This window comes from Styela clava, chromosome 7 (genome assembly GCF_964204865.1).
Source record: "Styela clava chromosome 7, kaStyClav1.hap1.2, whole genome shotgun sequence".
Lineage (NCBI taxonomy): Eukaryota > Metazoa > Chordata > Ascidiacea > Stolidobranchia > Styelidae > Styela > Styela clava.
Genome location: NC_135256.1, coordinates 5708543 through 5731696, shown reverse-complemented (window position 1 = coordinate 5731696; position 23154 = coordinate 5708543). Strand labels below are relative to the sequence as shown.

General features: G+C 36.0%; 2 protein-coding genes across 2 annotated transcripts; both read left to right on the top strand.

Annotated features, from left to right (window-relative positions):
- Window positions 1-5799: 5799 nt before the first annotated feature.
- On the top strand, window positions 5800-8079 carry LOC120327512 (uncharacterized). Its single transcript, XM_039393819.2, has 2 exons — window positions 5800-7251; window positions 7507-8079. Exons 1-2 carry the CDS (start codon window positions 6273-6275, stop codon window positions 7719-7721), a joined length of 1194 nt encoding a protein of 397 aa, XP_039249753.2. The 5' UTR covers window positions 5800-6272; the 3' UTR covers window positions 7722-8079.
- A 12215-nt stretch (window positions 8080-20294) lies between these two features.
- On the top strand, window positions 20295-23079 carry LOC120327513 (putative dimethyladenosine transferase). The gene has a single exon (XM_039393820.2). It carries the CDS (start codon window positions 20591-20593, stop codon window positions 21512-21514), a length of 924 nt encoding a protein of 307 aa, XP_039249754.1. The 5' UTR covers window positions 20295-20590; the 3' UTR covers window positions 21515-23079.
- Window positions 23080-23154: the final 75 nt, after the last annotated feature.

Here is a 23154-nt window from a genome sequence, read left to right as displayed (position 1 = left end):
AACGAATTAATGTTGTAGGTAGAGTTTCTACTGTATATACAGGGTGTCTTAAAAGTAAGAATATACTTTTAATTTGCTTTCAAGGTACTCATCATAGAGCATTTATTTCTTCAGTAAACATTGTATGGATAAGTAGTAAAATTTAGGTATTGTTTGCATTTTTCAAAAACCCACAGAATGACAAGGAGATTAACTCAAGAAATATGGTGCAAAATTGCTGCTTGGCAAGAAGCATGCAAATCAGTATCGCAAACTCAGCGCCTCTCTAACAGAGAATTTGGAATTATTTCGGCTCTGAATGTTTTCCCCAGAGCGTCAACTCCTTGGTCTTCCTGATCGTTGTGCATCAACTACAGATCCAGTTTCCATAATTTTACGTAATAAAGTTGTTCATCATGTAGGAGCCGAATTAATTTCAAATTACCAAACAGCAATTTTGCACCTCATTTCTTGGGTTAATGTCCTTGCCATTCGGTTGGTTGTTAAAAATGCAAACAATACCTAAATTTCACTACATATTCATACTATGTTTCCTGAAGAAATGAACTATGATGAGTACCTGAAAAGCAAATCAAAATTAAAAGTGTATACTCACTTTTGAGACACCCTATATATATTTAATGGCGAATAGTGTATCGTCCGCCCGCGCGATAAATTGTCATATAGTTGACACTAAGTCGCTTCATTTCCATTGCATCAGCATCGCCGACGATTGGCTCATCATTAGGGCTGGCAATTTCAAGGAAACAGTTCAACCGTTAACCGTGTAGAATAAGCAGGATAACCGCGAGCCGTTTGACGTAATAAATTTTGCTTATTACATCACGATGGGTACAAAGCAATTTCGTGTGATCTTATCCTGGTATCTCCCAAAATTATTCAGTAAAACCCGATTCCGTCATTAAATGTTATTTATGTGACAAATTTTCAGTGTTGGATGTGCAAATTCTACTTTAAGATGTCATAAGGAAAAACAGCATCAACCGCGCACATTGAATAGATGATTTAGCAATAAAATCGTGAACAATATAATTACCGAAAACTGATTCAGAAATTAGCATTGTAAAATTTTCATAATCAGAAATCTTGGTCCATTTATTGGGTTCTCACCAATACAGTTAGTGATATTCTTTTGAATTAAACGCCACAGAAGATAAATTTGCGATGACGTAATCATTTTTGAAGGAATTGTACATTATAAAGATGATTTGTACCTGAGATGTCAGTTAACGGTGAAAATAAATCGTAGCCGTTAACCATCTAAAATCGATTAACCGGTTAAGCATTCCCAGTCCTACGCATCATGTATCGACCTATTTGGGAGACATATCAGACGCAGCACCGCTGATTAGTGATTACTTTTGCTGGGTTCGTGTAGTCTGTAGTGAATGACGTAATTCATAGATATGCATTATAAATTTGGTAGATTCAGATAATTTATTTCTATCATGCAAGAATTAACACAAAATTTAAAGCACGAAAAATTGACAAACGTGTATAATGACAATCGTAAAAAATTAAATATACACATCAGAATTCATACAAGTGAGAGATTCATAGCAATAGATAAGGAGTCGCGAAAGACTGTGACAGTCATCGAGTCAGCGACACCTGTGGGCTGGAGATTTAGAGGGAATGACAAAAAAAAATTATACAAATTTAATCAATCATAATTGACAGAGAAACAAAATCACAAAATACCACCAGAGTAATAATACACGCGACAGCGCCCTCGTGGGGTTCAACTGTGCGTTCATGGACCGTAACAAGAAATGAATGAAGCTCGTTGCTAGCAGCGATCAAAAGCTGGTTGTTGTAGCCTACTGAGGCATATTGGATACGAAACGTAAGGACCATTTTATTAGTGGAGTAGGATCACACAAAAAATAACTGGATATGGTAACAGCAAGAATTCAAGTAACTCGGAATTTGTACGGAACAATATCCCATCACAGTACCGGTAACAGGGCGAGGCATCAAGACCGGAAGGGTGCCGTACGTTACGAAGACTATATGAACGTATATACTGATATATACAATACGCCAGGAAAGGAAATCATATTATTTGAAAAGATCATACTGAAGATCATACAAAGATCATACAAAAATACCAATTTCTAACGATAGTTGTATGTTTTTCCACTGCAATAGCTTCGGACAATGTTGGTGTTTATTTCATATATTTAGCTTTTGTAACAAGATGCGTGTATTTTCTACAGAGCCCCCGCTACTAATCTAAAAATGTGAGATTTGAGAAAATACCACATTACGTTATTAATTAACTAATTAATAGTTATCCAGTTAGAGTTCGGGTTAAGTTTGCCTATTATTTAAACATTTGTATTTCACACGAATTCTGCATTCTTAACCCTAATTGGAGAACTTAATTGGATAACTTATCTTAAGCGTTGACAGGGACTTTCTACAAAACACCCCAAAATGCACGCAATATAGCAAACAAAAATAAATGAAAAAAACAGTAACACATAACAAAAAAACATTCTGGGGTCGGTGATTTCTGTTCATATACATCAGGGATTCTGTTTACCGTTGATGTCCCTTCGTTTGTATTACTATATAAAACATTGACCTAGTCGTAGATAAGGATGCTAAGTATGACTACTTACAAGCAGTGGTGGGATTCAGCCGGTTCTATATATAACCGTCTCACGGAATTTTAATGAGATCAGCGAATCGGTTAGCATTACTGAAAAAACATGACTTTCTGTAACAGAACCGGCTGAAAAATATGTGATGGAACCGGCTGACAAAAACTTTGAATCCCACCACTGCTTACCAGTATCCGATTTCTAAACTTTCGATTCCTCGACATAGTTTACCGGAGTAAACATACCCACTTAAACAATACAATATGAAATCGAACAAGAGAGCGATGTTCAAATATATGGACCAAAACTAAGTAATATGGGTATTCAATATGTCACAGTAGACACAATCGCACACAAAAATACGGTAAGCCCCGCTGAACTAAATGCTCTTTCTGATACAGCGGATGTTGATGGGACGACAACTGCGATGTTTGGATAAGATTTATTGTTTTGTTGTCACCATCGATACCAGATTTTCAATATATGCCTAATACGATATATTGAAGAATTCCTTTGCTATTCCGCTCCGCCAAATTGCGATATGAACATTTTATACTCAAAATTGGAACAGGTGTTTCATATTGCATTTTGCTTCAGGTAAATAGGAGTTATCAACACGATAGGTAAGACAAAATACGAATGAAATGTGGCACGTGTTCTCGACCTATGGGAGTGTAGAAATATAGTGAAGTTTGCGGCGTCGTAGCAACTCCTCGTAGCGGTTTGAACATATATGTGAAGGACTTCTCACAAAACGTTATATCTTGTTTGCAATCTAAGTTTTAACGCTAAGAATTGATTCCGCGGCATCGGGATCAATTCCAGTCGAATCCAAAAAGAATCGATTCCGCCATCCCTAGTCGTAGATATACGTATCGGTTCCATTACATTTGAACCCACGTACATTTGAACCCATGACAATTGCACCTGTATGCTATTGCACCTATGGAATTTTTTTTGTTTTACGGATAGTTGAACCCATACTAACCCTAACCCATGGGTTTTAGCACCCTCATATAGATTGAACCCGTGGATATACGCATGGGTTCAAATGTACGGTCACCATACGTATCAGACTCGACCACCTGATCGGGTTCGTGGGGAATATTAATGCACGAGTTATTTTCCGCTTCCATCAAAGATTTTTTTGCGTCGCGATGCCCTAGCGATCAAAGCGTTAGACTTAACTGTGTTGGCATCGCAGATTACTCATTTCAGGTAAACCCTTACTCATGCGACCCTTTTGAATAATAGTGGCTTTTTGCATAAGGTCTTAAAAATCAGCGGTCGGTTGTGTGGACTCGTTCCGAGCCGAGAATTAAGGTCCATATAATTACATATATATCAGATAATTAGCTCAGAAATCACACTCCCATATTTTTAGTGAATGCGCATAGCCTTGCTTTGAGCAAAATTTCTTTGCAAAAAATTTACATCAGCAATCTGGCAACCGGCAAATTTTTTGCACGAATATTCAACAGGTAGATTCACATCTTGCTGGTCATCACTTAATTATTATGCGTAGGTATATATCGCATGTGCGATGTTTCTGTAAAATAGCATTTGTGAACTCGTGGCTCATCCGACAGGGCCGGAACGATAGTTCTTCGTCAAACTGGATGTTTGACAACCATAGCAGTGTCTTATCCGACTAATAATATATAACAATTTTGGAGTTAATCGATGGCAAGGGTGTTTTGTTAAATTTTTGCAAGCGTCTAAAACAAACGCATTTGTACGGTTTTAGCACGCCCATCCCATATAATTATTGGTAAATCGATAATAAACAATAAATATAATCGCTGATAAGAAGACAAAAATAACAAAATGTCTTGATCGTTCGTAGAAAATCATTTTAGTACCAATAGATATAACAATTACTCTGCACAAAATTTATGCTATCGCTGCACCAGGGTTGTAGTCGAGATTTAAAAACGGTTCAATCCATGGCCGATGCGAGCATTCAAAATGTCTTGCCATAGTACTACTCTAAAATACAACGGCAATCTGCGAACATAAAATATTCATATGCATAAAATATCACGCATATTCAAAATGTCTTGCTTTATTAATTTAATTGTGTTCAATGCAACCTGCTGTTGCGTCGACTAAAATAATTACTTCTCCAAAACGCCGCGGCAATAAACATGAGCCAATGAGTCCGATTTGTATTTCCCGATAAACGGTAAAATTGTCAAAGCCAACCCAATATATTCATGGGTGAGCTTTTGATAAACTTGTGTTAGGGTACGTTCCTATATGTAAGATCCTATATTCTATTGCAAATATTAATTCAGTATATCGCAATGGTTTGGTATTTTTCATTGCGTGTGTCCAAATGAAAATAAAACAAGAAATAACCTTCGCCAAATTTCTCAATTTTTGAGTGTATACAGAGGTGTAGACCCGAGTAATAACTCAGGGTTCAATGCTAGTCGTACAGCGATACCTGTAGCTTCAATTTGATTAATTCTATTGTTCTTTATAATTATGTGAAGCCTATATTGCCTTAGGTTACATGTCGCTTATCTATATTTGATTACCTGCTTGGATGAAATTGCGCGAGTAATCAAAGGATGGCGCAAGTCTTTAGCTTCTTATCGCCGAAGCAAAGATTACTCACAGGCGGATCGTATATAAGTTTAGTAGTTTCTTTAAATATATTAGAGTAAGGTATAGATCAGGATTGGGCAAAGTTTTTAAACCAGGGGCCAATTTTGCAGACCTAGACTGGCGGGCCATAAAAGTGTGGCGTAAAAGTTACATTTCATGAGCAATATCTACAGTGTTACAAAATCAAAAGTGGGAAACAATAAGCCTCGTGCCAAAAATAAAAATTTGATCGCAATCTCAACAAATTCCTTGTTCTATTTTTAACTAAAACATCAAAATTTGGGTTTAGTTTGGTTGTGGAAGCATCAGACGAGCCAAATTGAATTATCCAGCGGCAGGATTTGGTCCGTGGGTCGTAGTTTGCCCATGTCAGATATGGATTGAGGTGTAATCGTTATAAAGTTGAGTATACCCAATTTCATAGATGGATTACCATGTGGCAGACATACGTGAAATGTGGTTTATATATATTATAATTAAACTGCCTTATACTGGGATTAAGTTGTACAGGAAGCACGAGTCGGTTGTATTATAATTCATCCCACAAAACCTATTCAAAAAGATAGAAAATATATATACTTGCAGTACCATGCATATAATGAAAAGATTGTTTGAATAAATATCGTAATGGGGAACGTTCAGTATTTTGATTGTCGACTGGTACATTTTGCTATAACATAGGATTTACATATTTATACCAGAGGAGAGAAAAGGTTTAATCATATGGCGAACCACAGTCTGGTTACGTCCATGTCAGATATGGGATTAGTTAGCAAGTTAATTGTTTCAGATGCATGGGCTGCATGGTGGAAGAATTTGTAACCCACCTGCGGTTACGTGAACCACCCTACAGCGGAGAGGGGTCCATTTTCTTGCACATAATTTCCCCTCATGGTATTCGAACCGGCGAACCCACGCAGAGTAATCGGAGGTTAGGTGGCGAGCGTATTACTAACGTTAAGCACAATGCGCCACACCTTAATCCGCCGTTCAAATGAATTCCATCCCGCCCGGTCTTGACCAAATAACAGCCTACACAGCTTTTATAATATGAAAATCTTTTTTAAGATACACAACAAAATGCCTATAAATAATACAGAAAAAGTTGGAACCAAACCACAATGTTCAATATGTGGAAAGAAATTTTTGGCAAAGAAATATTTGAACTTTCATATAAAAACACATCTTGCGAAAGCAAAATTTAAATGCACCGTGTGTAACACTGGATTCAAGCACAAGTCACTACTTCAGAGTCATATGAAAGTACATGACGAGAATAAAGAACACAAATGTGAAATTTGCGCAAAAGAATTTCGATTTCGAAGAAGTTATGTCATTCATATGAGAAGACACCTTGGACAGAAAACTCATCAATGTTCGATTTGTGCAAAAAGATTTTTTTCAAAATCAGAAGTTGACAGGCACAAAGTCGTTCACACGGAAGAAAGAAAAGTTTTATGTAAAATATGCGGTAAAGCATTTAAAGATGAAAAGCGTATGCGGAAACATACTCTGGTACATAGAATGGAACAGTACAATTGTCCAGTTTGTGACAAAAGCTTTAATCAAGTGCAAAACATGAGATGTCATCTTAAACTTCATTCTACCGCAGAAAAATCACACAAATGTAACATCTGTGATAAAGTATTTCGCTTCAAATCTGGCCTGACGACACATATCCGAAACCACTTCAAGGAGAGAAAGCACAAATGTGAAATTTGCGATAAAGCATTTAAAGTCATTTCTAATCTAAGAATACATATGAACGTACACTTTAACGTAAAAAACTTTTCTTGTAAAATATGCGCAAAGTTGTTCAAATCGAAGACGTGTCTCGTGTCTCATATGGTGGTACATTCGAACGAAAGGCCACACAAGTGCGAGGAATGTGGAATGGCATTTCGACGAAAATCTGAGCTACAGACACATAGTCAAATTCATACTAATGAAAGACCATTTGAATGTACTGTTTGCAAAAAAACGTTCAAAAGGAGTGGACATTTAAAGTCACACTACATAACTCATACAGGTAAGTGAAAGGCATCTCAATTGTCATTCCATGCTTTGCAATTCAGGTGTGTGGTTTTTAAACATTTTTACGAAAGTTAAAAGCGACTTTGATATTTTCACTTTTGTGCGCGAATTATTATTTCAGATTGCGCTTTTTTTCTCTGGAGCACCAATATTTCACGACTAGCCTCAGCCTCAGATCCATTTTTCAGATTTTTTTATTTTTCAGTCCCGAAACTTGTTTAAAGTAATCTTTATGGTTGTTTTTTTTCAGGCGAAAAAAATTTAAAATGTGAAGTATGTGGAAAACAATTCGGTTACGCAAACATTTTAAAAATTCATATGCGAATTCACACTGGAGAAAAGCCTTATGAATGCGATATTTGCGGAAAAGGATTTACTTGTAATGCTGATATGAAAAGGCACAAAAGGAACAAATATGGATGTGGACCTAACAAAATTATCAAAGAAAAAAAGAATCCTAAATGAGACAATTATAACATTTTGTATAAGACAGATTTATTGCGGTGCAAACATGAAAAAAGGACCTCCGGAAGTATGTGCACCAAGATGGAGCACAACCTGAACCCCGACCTGGTACACATACCATGTTCAGGTTGTGCGACATCTTAGTGCGAGAGTGCAAACAAAAAATAACTGACTAAGCAATATTTTTTCTACGCAATGCTGACATATGTCTCTTTTCTGTAGTGAGTTTTGATGAAAACGTGTTTTTTATTGTGTGTGAACGCTCAGCCATCTGCCTGAGTAATATATTCTATGTTTTCAGTAATTTATGTGTCTGGATGACCTAATATATACAATAATAAAGTTACATACAATTTTATATCTCCCAAGTATTCGAGATTCGATTCGAAAAAAATATTCGATTCGATTCTGAAATCATCAGGTATTCGAAAATGCCCAGCTCTAATTATAATATTTCGTATAAAACGAAAATACTTCTGTGCAAAAATAGGTGAATCCTAGCTAATCAGGAATTTATGAATGTCAGATTTTCGAGTGTTCAAAACACCAATCAAAACGAACGTCATATGACACCGTATTACAGCGTTCTTGGAAGTCTTTTTTTTATCACGACTCACCTAGCACGACCAGATTTTTTTCGCAACCCACTAAAACTAAAATAAAAACGAGGTAAAATTTAATATTACAGAAAATAATAATAAAATTGACAATACTTTTCATCAGACCGATTTGCTTGTTCATTTTCAACGAAAGATTGTGGTTCTGATGACTGGTTCCAAATCATTCAAATTTGTTCGATCTTTCGTTTCAATACAAGTCAATGTAGCCCAGTTTGAATAGCCCTTGCGTATTCAACAAAGACTCGTGACCAAATGTTCTGACACAGAACAATGATGATGATACTTCATCTTTTCTGTGTTAGTTCAATATATTTACTCGTTGATGTTGCTAAATAGTTCATTTTTATCGAATTGCAATTCCCTAATACGAAGTAGTTAGGGTACGAGTGTACAATAAAATTTCAATATGTAAGTTCATGTGTGTAGTCTTTAACGGTTTTACGAAAATGTTGGAGTGAGCTTTGTGAAAAGCGACTTTGCTCTTCTCACTTTTGTGTGTTCCAGATCGAGCCTTTTCCCTTTCTCCGGTCTATTCGAAGAGCGTTAAGGTTTCATATTAACGACAAAATGGGTAAAATTCGACGCCAGAACCGCACATCGTACATTCGTGCTCCTCGGATTATCGCATATCAAGAATGATTCTCGCCTATATGAGCGTCTACGGAGACTACAGATTTATTGTGTCGAACGCGGTTATTTTTTTACCGTTCACGTGAATGTAAAGGTTAATATTTGAGTCCAATCGACCGTATGCTGTTTGAAATGTGTTTTACGGTATTTTGTTCTCTATTCTGTGTCAACACATTGAAATTATGTTATTTTTACGCAAAGACATATTATTATTTTATGTTTCATCAAGTCCAATATTCTGTTTCCGGTCCGCGAGGTAATTACTTATCGATTTTAATCGGTAAGTATGTTGATAGGTATTTGTCTGTCCGTCTGTCTGTCTGATGCACGCAATATCGCACGAAAGCAAGATTTAATCTGCTCCAGATTTTGCATGTGCATTCATCATATGTCGGACCGGAAGCCTATCGATTTTGGATGAATTATGTCGTATATTTAGCGAGTTATTTAATAATTAGTAATGGGACACAAGGTGTCACTATGGAGTAAGAGCGCTGTTTTGGGGGATCCCCTAACTTTCGATCGATAAGTCTTCGGTCTCTGACCGATATTCTCGTTTTATATGATTGCTAGGAACCGCTGGGTTAAACAGTTACGTACAACAACGTCACACCAATGTTCGTTACAGTTGATGTACAGGCACATTGTTCCATTAAGATATATATCAATCAATCAATTTTATTCGGTCACTCTGATACAAACAAAACACAAAACAACAACAAAGGGACAAACAAAATACAGAGGACCTGGAGGACGTGCATAACTTAATAAAAAAGTTAAATACGTACAAGTACGTGCCCGTCCCCCAAAAACAGGCAAAACACAATAAAACAAAAACACGATGTGACATCGGGCAATATCTTATAAATTCAAATTAAAATGTGAGACGTGTATGTGCTTTTCCTATACAGATATATGAATTAAAGAACACTCGCTGACAACAAATGATGATGTTTTGGGCCTACTTCAATTATATTGCAAAAATAACACAGTGACAATTTTTTTTTACTAAAAAACAAGCTTGGTAAATGGATTGAATGTTCCATAGCAGTCTATGCACAAATCATCAATTGGGGTATTGGGTTCTTTCGTCGTTTTCGGTTAGTTCACTTAAAAATCATTGTATCCGTTCCAATGCTTCTAACATTAATATCGAATTTCCACGAACGACCATCATTCAGCCATTCCAACAGGTGCAGTGATCCCATCTTTTCTATGCTCTGTTCCTTCATACACGACTAGATTCATAAAAGGATCGTCCACCATTTAACTTTAAATCCAATCTTTTATCCATAAATTTCTCTTATTTTAGTGGATGGGCTTTGCTCATGTTGATATTGCGCGATACAGATTACAGATACCGAAACATACAACGCGTAGCATTCACTAGTCTTTTCAAGCTGACACGTCCGCACCCGACGACGGTCGGAACGCAATTCAACCCGAAGTAAATTTTCATTATTAAGTTAAGATTTATTCGAATCATATATTTCACATCTAAGGCCGAATAAGCATCATCAGGCTTGCCCACAACCGGCGCTGCATGAAACTGGTTCGCGTTAATTTTTGGGTTATGTTATTAAATGCTCTCAACATCAAACGCGATCGACTATTCGAGACATGGCGATCGACCCTCTATATAAATAGAATAAACTTAATTTTTAAAAATGCTGTCATTCTCTTGTTGTGGAGTCGCGAGTATCTGTAAGTCCCACATTTTACCTATATTGGGGTCGTGGAAAAAAGTTTGAGAACTACTGATTTAAAAATCGACTGGTGGGATTCAAAATTCTAAAACGAGTTCTCTTTTGTATCGAACTCACAAAAAATAGGTCTCATGATGTCAGAAAATATACATACGTAAGCTGCTTTAACATGACGCGCTTCACATAAATCTACTAGATACAAACATATATAGTTCTCAGCTGCGGCGCACGTAACCCATTTTCTGTGGTCGTTTAGCGCCTAAAACAAAATACACCGGGTTAGAGCGAACCCCCTGAATCTCAACCTTTTCTACATACGGTCCCTCCTTTGGGGAGAATTCAATTTCGCTGTCGACCTAACGAGAAGTTGATTCAAGTGTGAATCGTAGTGGCAAAAATGCACAGAAGACAAATATTCAATGCAAAATTAGAGGTCGCTTGCAGCATATCGCAACGATTTTCTTATATTTTACGTTTATTTCCCGTTTTCTCATCATACTGGAAATTAGCCTATAATTTTATTCCGATTTTCCTTATTTTAGTTCTATTACGAGTTCGGGGAGTGCCTATGGTAGCCAAGTGAACATACCATCTGCCCATAGGCTTCCATGCCTTTACACAACTTGATGTAAAATAGGCTAACAAAATTAGTTACCTCCATATCGGTACACACACTTCTGGAGCGCCGTCAAATGCATGAGAACCTGTGGTGTGCCTGGTCATAAAGTCTTCTTATCCACTTTCCTCTCCTTTGATATAAAAATCCTATACAATGGAATTATTTCGTAGATAAGCTCAAATAGAAATGTGCATTTCTACATGTTTTAAGACTAAATCGTGCCTTATTTGTGTTTATCCTCTATCATTAAATGGATGCTTGACAAGCATGAAACGGCCCGATGGTCTCTTTGGCCGACGAGTAACAATATTTGGAAACTTTCGTAAAAATAAATCGCACACATTCCAATACTTTTGCAACTAAGGGCAGCGCGTGGTAGGGGATTGCAGATAAATGAATTTGTTGCTTAGTTTGATTTAATTGGTAATACAAACATTTTACTCTTACTTAACCTTAAATTTATTCATTCTAATGTAGAACAACATCTATAATTTGTCCCTGAATTATTTCTGAAGTCAGATATAAGCCATGGGCAACAGAAAAGTTCAGCACGCCTTTGGTGTGGGCACTGTTCTAATTTTTGAAATTAAAGTTGCCATTTTTCGTGATCTGGCAATTACAACTATATAGGTATATTTTCTTCTGTGCTGTCCTGTACACATTGTTTCACGATGATGATATCGTATTGTTTGCCCGACATGAAGATAAATTCAGCGATAGGATTTAGGTGCTCCAGTCGAACCCATTCTTGAATGTCGTGATATTTAGCGAACCCGTTTTTGATCCGCGATATAATATAAGAGACCTGTTGAAGACTATTTGAATGTAAAAAAGAAAAATTTTGAATCCCACCACTTGATAAATTCTCGTATAATTGGCACCAGGTAGCCTTGTTCCAGTATCATGTCATCATCTTAAAAGCTTCGTAGGTAATACACGCATTTACGAATAAATCCAATCACAGAAGTTATTTATCGACCCGTGGGTATCGAGTTCGCTGGGTGACTAGGTTTTCGGTCGACATTAACGTGGCCGGCAGGTATCTCGACCCATCATTACCGTTAAATTAGAAGAATCGCGCCCTCTTTTCAAATTTACACGACTGCTTATTGGTTCAAGCTGGTTCATTATTTCCCGAGCATTCATATTTGAAAAATCTTACCCAGCAACTGCTTCCTTATTCACGTAAATAGTATGTAGGGCTGGGCGTTTCGAAACACCGTTTCGAAACGGCGCTGTTTCGACTTCCGAAACGGATATTATGACGTCATAGCAAATGCAACCAAAAATCGGTCAAGGTATTATTCAGCGATGTCCAATTCGAAATTAATATCCGAATTCATTCGAATATTGCGACTGTCAAATATCGTTTTTAGTGTTTATAAGAATACTGAATATCGCGCACAAGTCCTAGCGCCGCCGTCCGCGTTTTGATTGAAAACATATCACAATTATTTCATTTTTTATGTTTCATCGTAATCGGAGACACTCTTTGCGACGCGCAATAAATGACTGCCGACATGAAATGATTTAAGTCAGCGCCGACTTGCAGTATTTATAACACGTCGGGGAAGTTTTTGATTGAAAATACTTTACAATTATTATCCTATATTCCAACATTGTCGAGATAGTCTGTGTTAGCGCGGCAATGAATATGAAATCACATTTTGTCGTAATTAATCTTTTTCATCCTTAGTTTCGATAGTGACCGAGCATTTCTTGCATTTACCTCATATAGGGTGACCATACGTCCTCCTTTTGGAGGATTTGTCCTCCTTTTTCCTTGAAAATTTGATGTCCTCCGAGGACGCTCTAAAAGGCCAAAATGTACTTCTTTATCAACAGATTGAAATTTCAAAATTCTTTCATGACATCATCCGCACTCGGATGCAGTTTGAAGTTTGAGAATCGACCGAGGTATCATATCATCTTCCCGATCTCCAAAGACCAATTTTTATGAAACAAATCATTATTGCTGCCAGCACCATTGTGAACAATAATGATTAGTTCCACGCTGCATATTGGTATCTAAGGTTACACGACAATGATAATTTTCTTTAACCATAAACAAATTGGCTCGTGAATTTTTTTCTAATTGCGCTCCAAATTTCAACCATTGAATGGGATTCAAACGGAGCTTGCACAAGAGAGTTCGGGGTTTGGCAGTCCCGCAAGAGTTAAAAATCACTGCTCTCGGTTAAATACATACTTATTTATTACGTAAAAATCGTGTTGTTCTGCAATTAGGTTTTACGTCATTTCATCGTGTATTTAGCAATTTGAAGAAGTTTTGATCCCAGCAGAAAATTATTAATTTAAAAACAATAATAAAACCACAACAGTCGACATGAAATATTTAAATCAGAGCTGCCTTGAAGAAAAATAAAACACGATTTTCAGTCTTAATTCTCCATCATTGGCGGATGGAAATTCGTGAATCGGGTCCACTCATTTGATTACGACGATGATCGCGTTATGAGCAAAATAAAAATCAATTCCCCCCAGTAGCAAAACAGTCAATATTTGTGAGAAGGGATAATTGTGGCGGAATTTAGTTGAACGATGTCGATGTCACGCTGACGATAAATAGTCATAGTCAATTTTATTTTTTCCAACCAGCAAAAAAATAACATACAAAATCAAAAAATAAACAAAATTTAACACACATTTTTACTGGGGAAGGGAAGCCGAGGGGAACCAAATTTGGTTATTGAGCAGCGACACCCAAGATTCTTCATCTAATTTAATTTGGGAGCTCGGAAGTTGAGTTTTAAGAATAAAACGTACAGGTTTGAAAATCCCATCCTACCGGATAACTCGTAAGGTATTCCCCGATTAACCGGGTAGACAGAGGTCTGAAATGCTGAGACGTGTAAGCGGCTAGAGATAGCCTGATTGCGAACACTCAGTAATAAGTAGTTTATATATGACCATAGTTTAAATAGGTCAAACAGTCAATAAGTTAATTTTACTGTATAATTCAAAACATTTCTCTGGGCGCCTAGTTGTTCTTTTTTCTGTGCTTGTCAAGATAGGCCACAATTACTAACTACTGTAATGTTTATTAAGTCCATTTTCCTAGAGCAAAAATAACTAATTTCACTCAATGATAATATCATGAAAGCCCATTTCCTATGTTCCTGGAGTTTATTATGTATTCGGAATTCAGATTAAAAAATATATTTTACAATGTACTAGATCACGAGGATCTGCGGCGTTAGATAAAGTAGAAAGCTCTACTAGCAATGTTTCAATCATTACTACTTAGCCCTATCCGATATTGTTGTTCAGTCTGGCTTCATGGTAATAAAACACTTGTCTCAAAACTGCAGAGTATTTGTAATAATTTTTTAAGAATAGTTTTTGGTAAAAGAAAACGTGAAAGTGTAGACCCTTACTTCAAATCACTAAATATACTTAAGGTTGAAGACATGATGAAATTTGAAATATTTTCCCTAGCTTACGACTTCAATAATAATGCGATGCCCAATTGCTTTGATGACATACTTGTCAAAAATACCTCCAACCGAAGAAGTAATTCTGATTTATTCGTACCTTTCATGAGTAAATCTGTGAGTCAGCATTCCTTGTCCTTTACTGGACCCAAACTTTGGAATTCTCTTCCCTTAAATTGGAAGACGTTAAAGTCCAAAAAATCTTTTCAAAAACAAGTCAAGTCGTATTTAGTTTCCAAATATTAAAAATTACTACTGGTGGTATTCGATGACAAAAACTTGGGACACTCCACACTTGCACATTATTGTTTTAATAAAAATGTTGAACAGCTATAATAATATTGTTATATCTTGCCATGACTTGGCGAGACCTAGTCCAGCACCAAAGAAATGGTATTGTGACATGCATGAGTATATATTTTTTAAATATATAGGTAGCTGACATACCCGGATGATATTTTCTTTAAATAACTGCACACATTCTATCACTTCACGCTCGTGTTTTTACCTTTTTCTAGCTGTGATGTCCGTATCATACACGCTTGGTCCTATGTTTGAGTGGTGGTATAGGGTTGTAGATAGTATAATATAGTTCCTGCAAAGTTACTAATTATTGCAACTAGGCGAGTAGTAGAGCTATGTTGGATTCTCCCCTTCAGATTTTAATTTGCTGTGGGTCATTGTAATTGGATGTGGTTTTTATATCATTTATGTATGCATGCATTTTATGTTAAGGCACGGTATTGGTGTTTGAGTTGACTTGTTGGCCAAGGTATAGATAGTAAAATTTTGTGTGTTTTTTGCATGGTGTGATAACTTTTTCACTGTCCCAAGCAGAATGTCATCATAGATCATCTATCCATCGCTATATAATGACAGTACATCCCATTTAATTAAACATTTATTTTTTGCCTGTTATAAATAGTTCAGCGCGTTCCCACTCACCCAATCATTGAAACATCTACTCGCAGTTTTATTTTTTGTTTTTCAGGTTACTTCGAAGTGATTAAATGAAGTAAAACACATAAGGAAAAAATCGAACAAAGACCCCGATATCCTGTGAAATAACAACCTTATTCCTACATCCTTGTCTGAGATCAATACCCAAGAATGAAAAACCTCACTTACACCATTTGTAACCAATTTATTTCCATATCCTACTGTAATTAATTATAGCAATTTTACTGTTACCGGTACCTTTAATTACTTATTACAATATGGACTTTAATTTGGCAATAATAGGCTCTAATTTGGGGAATGAAATGTTCTCGCCCACCTCTTCATGCACCCAATTCTGGCAACTTTGGTTGGGCAACTTGGTATTTGACTCCAACTACAAGAGAGCTACGTCCAAATATATGAACACGTCTGTTCGCAGTACAATACGGTGTACCGTACCGTCAGATCACAGTCTACAAATATATTCACACCAAGCGAAGCAGTACAGTAGGACACAAAATGGCGTCCGACGATCGCAGAACGTTTAATGACTTCATAGCAAACAAAAACAAATCTCACAGAGCTAACAGGTATATTTAAAATGAATAAAAATAATAGCCTTCTGGGGAAAAACTTTATCTTCAACCACTGAAAACTTCAAAACAATTGGTCCAGTATGCAAAGAGAAAAGCGGTTTTTTAATATTTCCACTAGGTGTGTTATTCTGTGTCAAATAACAACAAGAGAGCAATGCTCAAATATATGGACACGCAGAACAATTCCCCAAAAATCATATGCGGTGACCAACGACTAACATACCGGCGGTGACTTACCAGTACCTGTATCGGGGTACCGTGACGGTACAGGGACTGTCATAGATATTTTAGGTCCTGTGACAATTGAAACATCAGTTGAAATATCTCGTGATATGAGTCAATTATGTACCGTATTATCGGATCAGGTACTGAACCACAGTCAAACATTTCACATAAAAACGTTACTAAATAACATGCGTCAACTTAACACCAGCCGAATCGGGGTACAATTTTTGGTACAGTGACTGTCATAGCCGTTTAGGGCTGATGGACAATTCGACTACACGGACAACTCACCAGGCCTAGGGTGGTGTAGCCAGTCTGCGGACAATTTCATTCAAACCGCTATAAAACAAAAACCAATATATCTAACCCGTTAATTTTTTCACCGTGGGTGCATTGGCGGCATTTATTCTACACGCTAAACCTCGTACAGACAGCGTGAAAACTTTGGGCTTCTAATTGCATTTCTGACCGTCATATATTTCAAGAACACGGTTATTTCGAACAAAACTCATTAAATTATAAACAAAGCACCACATCACAGCAATCAAACAGACGAAAACACGTTGGCCGCAAATTGGTTGACAAAGATATTATCGACGTATCGGAAATGCACACCCCCTATTCCCCCTCCTTCAAATGTAGAAACGCGAAACTTTCAAATATGGTTAAAAGAAACACAACTCTACCCACCTGCCAAGTTTCATCTTTTTATTTCTCATATTTGTATGGATTTTCAAGCTTTTGACAGCTACGAGTTAGTTCAGTGTCACCGCGCTGTGTTACGGTACCAGAACTTCTCTATCTTTAGAAGGTCCTGTCTTGTGACAGCGTGAATTGAAATTGCAAGATGGTCCGTTGGACACAAAATGGCGTCCGATATCCGCAGAACGTTTAGTGACGTCATAGCAAACAAAAACAAATCTTACAGAGCTAACAGAAATATTTGAAATAAATAAAAGTAATAGCCTTCTGGAGAAAAATTTCATCTTCAACCACTGAAAATTTCAAAGCAATTAGTCCAGTAATCAAAGAGAAAAGCGACTTTTTAAAAACGTGTCAAAGAACAAAAACAAGAACAAGAACAACAACAACATAATATTGAAACGATCGTTATGTCCACTACGTGTCCAACAAGAACAAGAACAACATAATATTGAAACGATCGTTATGTCTACTACGTGTCCAATAATCAGCTTGGCAATATGTTTTCAATAGAATCTTCCTTTTATATTTTAATTAACGATTAGAAGATTGATCAATTTGGCAATAGTAACCATTACAAAAATATCAATATGGTGTGGCAAATAATTTTTTTCTTTTCTAGTATTTATTTATTTTTTGTTTACTGTATAATATACCCTAAATTTATCGCGTTTTATTCTTACTTAAATAACTTCTCAGTGGTTGTGTGTGTGTGTGTGTGTGGCTGGCGGGTGCATGTGAGCGTGTGTGAAACAAGAGAGCTATGCTCAAATATATGGACACATAGAGTCACATAATTTCGATGACGTCATAGCGGAAAAAAAGTAATAGCCTTCTGGAGAAAATTTTTATCTTTAACCACTGAAGATTTCAAAGCAATTGGTCCAGTATTCGAAGAGAAAAGCGACTTTTTAAAAACGTGTCAAAGAACAAGAACAACATAATATTGAAACGATCGTTATGTCCACTACGTGTCCAATAACTTAATAATTTTAGGTGAGTAAACACGTACTACTTCCTCTTGGCAAAACCTTCCATCTTATATTTTGTACGTTATAAACCTTATCTAAGGTTTCGTTTGCTCCCCTGATTTCATAATCAGTTTTTATTTATTTGTTTTCATCTGTCAAATGTATTGTTATGCTGATTATGGAGTCGAAATAAACTTATACTTATAAAATGAGCATTGATACGTTGAGAGCCCCATATGCTATGCTGCTTGTGAGCCCCATCTCTAACAATGACGTAATTCGTATTATTCTGGTGCCATTTGGTCACTGCTTCGTCATTAAGTAGAAACCTTCGTGGAATTATCATTATCGGTTCATACTCACGAATTAGCCACCAGTGCTTCCTTTTTGTGGTTTTAACTTTGGAAAATATGTGCCATTGTCCATTATTAAATTCGTTGGGTAATATTGGTGACATGTTTTACTGTTTGTGACAAACGTGTGTGTCGTTTCGAAGGCAAAATTTCGTATCGATTTTGAAACACCAGTGTTCCGAAAATGCCCAGCCCTACAGCTTCAGCTGAACGAATTGGAACATAAAAATCAAAACTGCAACAATATAATGTAAGCATGTTGTAGCAAGAATAAAGATGACAACTATCCTATTTTATTCAAGAGTATTGTTTGCCTACTGACACAAATAGATTTTAACCTCGTAAATATTAATCAACCGTGACTAAAATTTACTTCGACATCGCCCTTTTCCAGAAAGCAACAGAAACGTGGATTCCCGCGTGGCCGTTTACCAGCTGTGGCGGGAAATAGTGAGGCAATTTCCGATATTGCGAAATACTTCAGATTCTTTTGGCACGTGCGACGGATTCGTGGAGGTTTGTGTTTTTTTTCTGTTGTGTAATGAACCGTGTTTATTCGGGAATTTCGGGAATAATCGTGATTCAAATATTCCGTGATTTTGCTATTGCTGTATCGAATGTCAGTTGGCAGTTTTCCGTACTCTGGCGTGCTTTGAATCATGCGGATGGTAAGAATTTTTATGTATTTTATCTCTATCGGTACTTGCACGCCAATTTCAGAAATTTAATTATCATAAGATAAGGCGTATCGTAAGAATGTACACGTTTTAAAGTCTTTAAAAATTGGTTTCCTGTTTCGCCTGCGCTGCAGTCTTCGGTGGAAACTTATTGCTGTATTGCGACTTTCCATACGTCTGTGAGTTGTCGGCGTTTCAGTCTTGGGGAAATCCCACAGATCATAATATCAGTCTGTCAGTGTTAAACACTTTGTAATTAGTCCATGCATCCTTTTCAGTGTTATTGCATTACTACAGTACTAAGTTTTTATTTTTATGATTTACCACTGAGTGATGGGAATTAACTTGGACCTGTGGAATGTGATAAAGTACTCATATACCAATAAAATACTGCAATAATTTATTTTTATTCTTTATTTTCAATTGTTAATTATTGTAAGCAAATTGCACAATTGACACATCCTTTCAGTGAAAAAGGCAGCTGAAAATCAGAATGACTTTTGAAAATGCCGTCCAGATCTAGCTTTTAATTGTTTTTTATTTTTTACATGTAAGCTTCATAAGCTCTCTAAAATTTTTCTTATTGATTTTTGTCGTATGTCAACCTTCTTAGTCTCTAATGACCCTAAATTTCTAACGAAGGCGAATAACTGAGAAGGTTATAAAAGAAGGCTATTCAAAATTTTATTGAATTTAAATTTTAATGTTTATAATGAATAAATCTAAGGAAATTAATTATGGATAATGATGACTGTTATAATAGTAATAAAATTCTTCCCTACGTTAGCTTTTTTATGGCATTCGAGTAACGGTTTTTGCCTCTGAAAACGCTTGTATACATTAATAAGGAAATATATAGTAACTTTGTTGTATGCTTAGTCCAAATGTTAAATTTTTAAAAGAATATCTGAATGATAGAGTTTTGGGAGTATTAAAATTTTGTCAATTGATTTTATTAAATGTTTAAAAAAATTCCAAATTAGTAGAATAAACAAATACTGAAATAGCTGAATAAATAGATCCGTTGGCTAAAAATCAACTGATTAAAAAGAGTAATAGTAAGACTGTAAAGAGCATATTTAAGCATTTGATAAGTGTATAAATTTAGCTAGTTTTGATTTTATATTTTAGACGACTTTACAAACAAGAAAAAAAATTAATTTAATAGCATATTAAGACCAGCTATTCGTTTTCAAACCTCTCGTCTGTAATTTATATTTTGCAATTAGAGCATGTTCTGAAAAAAATACAAACTATTGTGCTTCGTTAGCTATCCACTCAAAAAACTTAAATACAGAAATATAAATGTCTGACTAATGGTGTCAAAAATCATATTTCCTCCTTTTGTTTATATTCAACCATAATTCAATAGAATAATGCCTAAAGTAAAATCAGAAAAGAAATCTCGCGAGCACACTGCTCGTGTGAAACAGGGCGTGTGTTTCAACACTCAAGTGGGGCAGCACATTCTCAAGAACCCTTTGGTTGTGAAAACAATGTTGGAGAAGGCAGCTTTAAGGCCAACTGATACAGTTCTTGAAATTGGTCCAGGTACTGGAAACATGACTGTAAAAATATTGGAGAATGTGAAAAAAGTTGTGGCATGTGAAATTGATCCTAGACTTGCTGCGGAGTTGCAAAAAAGAGTACAAGGGACACCGATGCAGAGGAAATTACAACTCATGGTTGGAGATGTGCTGAAAGTTGAACAGTTGCCATTTTTTGACATTTGTGTTGCTAATCTTCCGTACCAAATATCATCTCCAATTGTATTCAAACTGCTTCTTCATCGTCCATTTTTCCGATGTGCTGTTTTAATGTTTCAACGGGAATTCGCACATCGATTGGTTGCAAAACCAGGAGATAAATTATACTGCCGTCTTTCAGTGAACACGCAATTGCTAGCGAGAGTTGATTTGCTTATGAAAGTGGGAAAGAATAACTTTAAACCACCACCTAAAGTCGAGTCAAATGTAGTACGAATAGAACCAAAGAATCCGCCCCCTGCAATTAATTTTACCGAATGGGATGGTCTTGTACGAATCGGATTTTTGCGGAAAAATAAAACTCTTGGAGCTGCTTTCAAAAACAATTCGGTTCTAGAAATGTTAGAAAAAAATTATAGAATTCATTGTTCTCTTACGAATGAAACTTTACCTGAAGATTTTTCTTTAAAAGATATGATTAATGAACTATTACAAAAGAATGGTTTTAGCGATAAACGTGCCAGGACTATGGATATGGACGATTTCTTAGCTTTGCTTCATTTATTTAATTCAAATGGGATACATTTTGCTTGATTTCAATTTTGTCGTTTTGATATTATGCAAATTAGCAGGGCTGTAAAATATTTGAAAAGTGCTAGTTTTGTGTTGCCTGTTTTAATCTTGAGTTCTGGGATTTCTAGGCGTACTTCTTGCCTCTTAATTAACGGGTTTGCTAAAAAAGTGGATGTTGAGTTAAAGCAGGAACATTTTATGAATTATTTGGTGTTTTAGGCTTATAAAAGATATATGGCTATATTTGACTGGAATTTGTTTTGGTTTGAATCATGATTAGCAAACAACACACGGAAGTCTACTAGTTTGAAAACTGTCCAAGTGGATCCATTTTCACTGTTATCAAAAATCTTACTTCAAATCGGGCTTCAATTGCCCAAAATGATAATTTGCAAATACCGATAAAGCTATTCTAAACTATCATGTCACCATTTTTTTTATCTTGGGCATCACTGCCACCAGCAATTTATCGTTCTATTTTTATCCATGAGTTAAAGTTTCTGGGTACAGACTCGTAGCAGTGATGCTTCTTCATTTAAATTTAAGATATTTGTACTTTGAATTTCAATACAAAAGTCTGTGGATGTGTTAGTGAAATTATTGTACAGATACATAATCTTTTCGAATTATTGTTTTCTAGAACTGTGTTGTGAAATTCTACGCAGCCCTGATAAACAACCAGTTGGATTTTTGTAGATGTCATTTTAGGTTGCAGCTTGCTTAGACCTCACGATCAATGACCTCATTGGGTCTAGCCGAAACTAAAAAGCATTGGCATTATGGGTTAAATACACCCATCCATTCATATTCAATGAGCATAACATTTCTATTGATGGCAAATGTGACTGCGGTTGAGTTCTAGAATAAATTATCCCAACTTGGGTGTCGAATATGTAATCAGACGTTAACAAATGGAAAATAAAAACTTCGTCACAAGTATGGCCAAAATTGAATATTTCACTATTCTAAATACATTCAGAGTATATATTTTTTATGGTGAAATATGGAATAAATTCAAAATCGGGGTTCGCATGGTTCATGTTGATATCTAAATCGACACAAATGAAGAGTCAATGGTTTCTCTGTGATACAATGTATGTTTTATTTATTTTAATCATCTTGTCCGACGCCCAAAAATTGTGAATTTTTGAATAAAAATGTGATAAATTCAAATTTTCACTATATTGAATATAATAAGTTTCGAATCGTTTTGGACATCCCTGCTCAGTCAGTTTAGGTTTCATGTTCTTTAACTCGAGCAATCCCATTTCTGTTTATGACCGTAATTGTCTGTGGCACAATCTGAAATTATACTTGACCGGCAAACCATTTATTATTTATTTAATCCTTTATATTCTTTTCTCCAGATGAACTATATAATTTGTGATATTTCACTGTACAGTAAGACATTGCCCTCATGGTAATACTGTCGATCAATACTACAAGCTGCATTCTTGTTGCTGCCTGCATGCGTATGTTATGTACACTGCGTTGCGGACACCTCTTTCATAAAGGTTTGATATTGATTTCCTAATAAATTTGTTTTCTCTTTTCCAATTCATACAAAAGCATGTAGGCATATCAAGATGCAGTATAGTTTCAAATTGTAAGACCAGTTGGCCTATAAAATTTAAGTAGCATAGTTGTTACTTTTTAGGAGT

Bases quoted from the DNA above. Each gene is read 5' to 3' on its own strand.
- LOC120327512 (XM_039393819.2), top strand. From the start codon at position 6,273: ATGAAAATCTTTTTTAAGATACACAACAAAATGCCTATAAATAATACA. The intron at 7,252-7,506 runs GTAAGTGAAAGG...GTTTTTTTTCAG, and splicing joins ACACTACATAACTCATACAG to GCGAAAAAAATTTAAAATGT.
- LOC120327513 (XM_039393820.2), top strand. From the start codon at position 20,591: ATGCCTAAAGTAAAATCAGAAAAGAAATCTCGCGAGCACACTGCTCGT.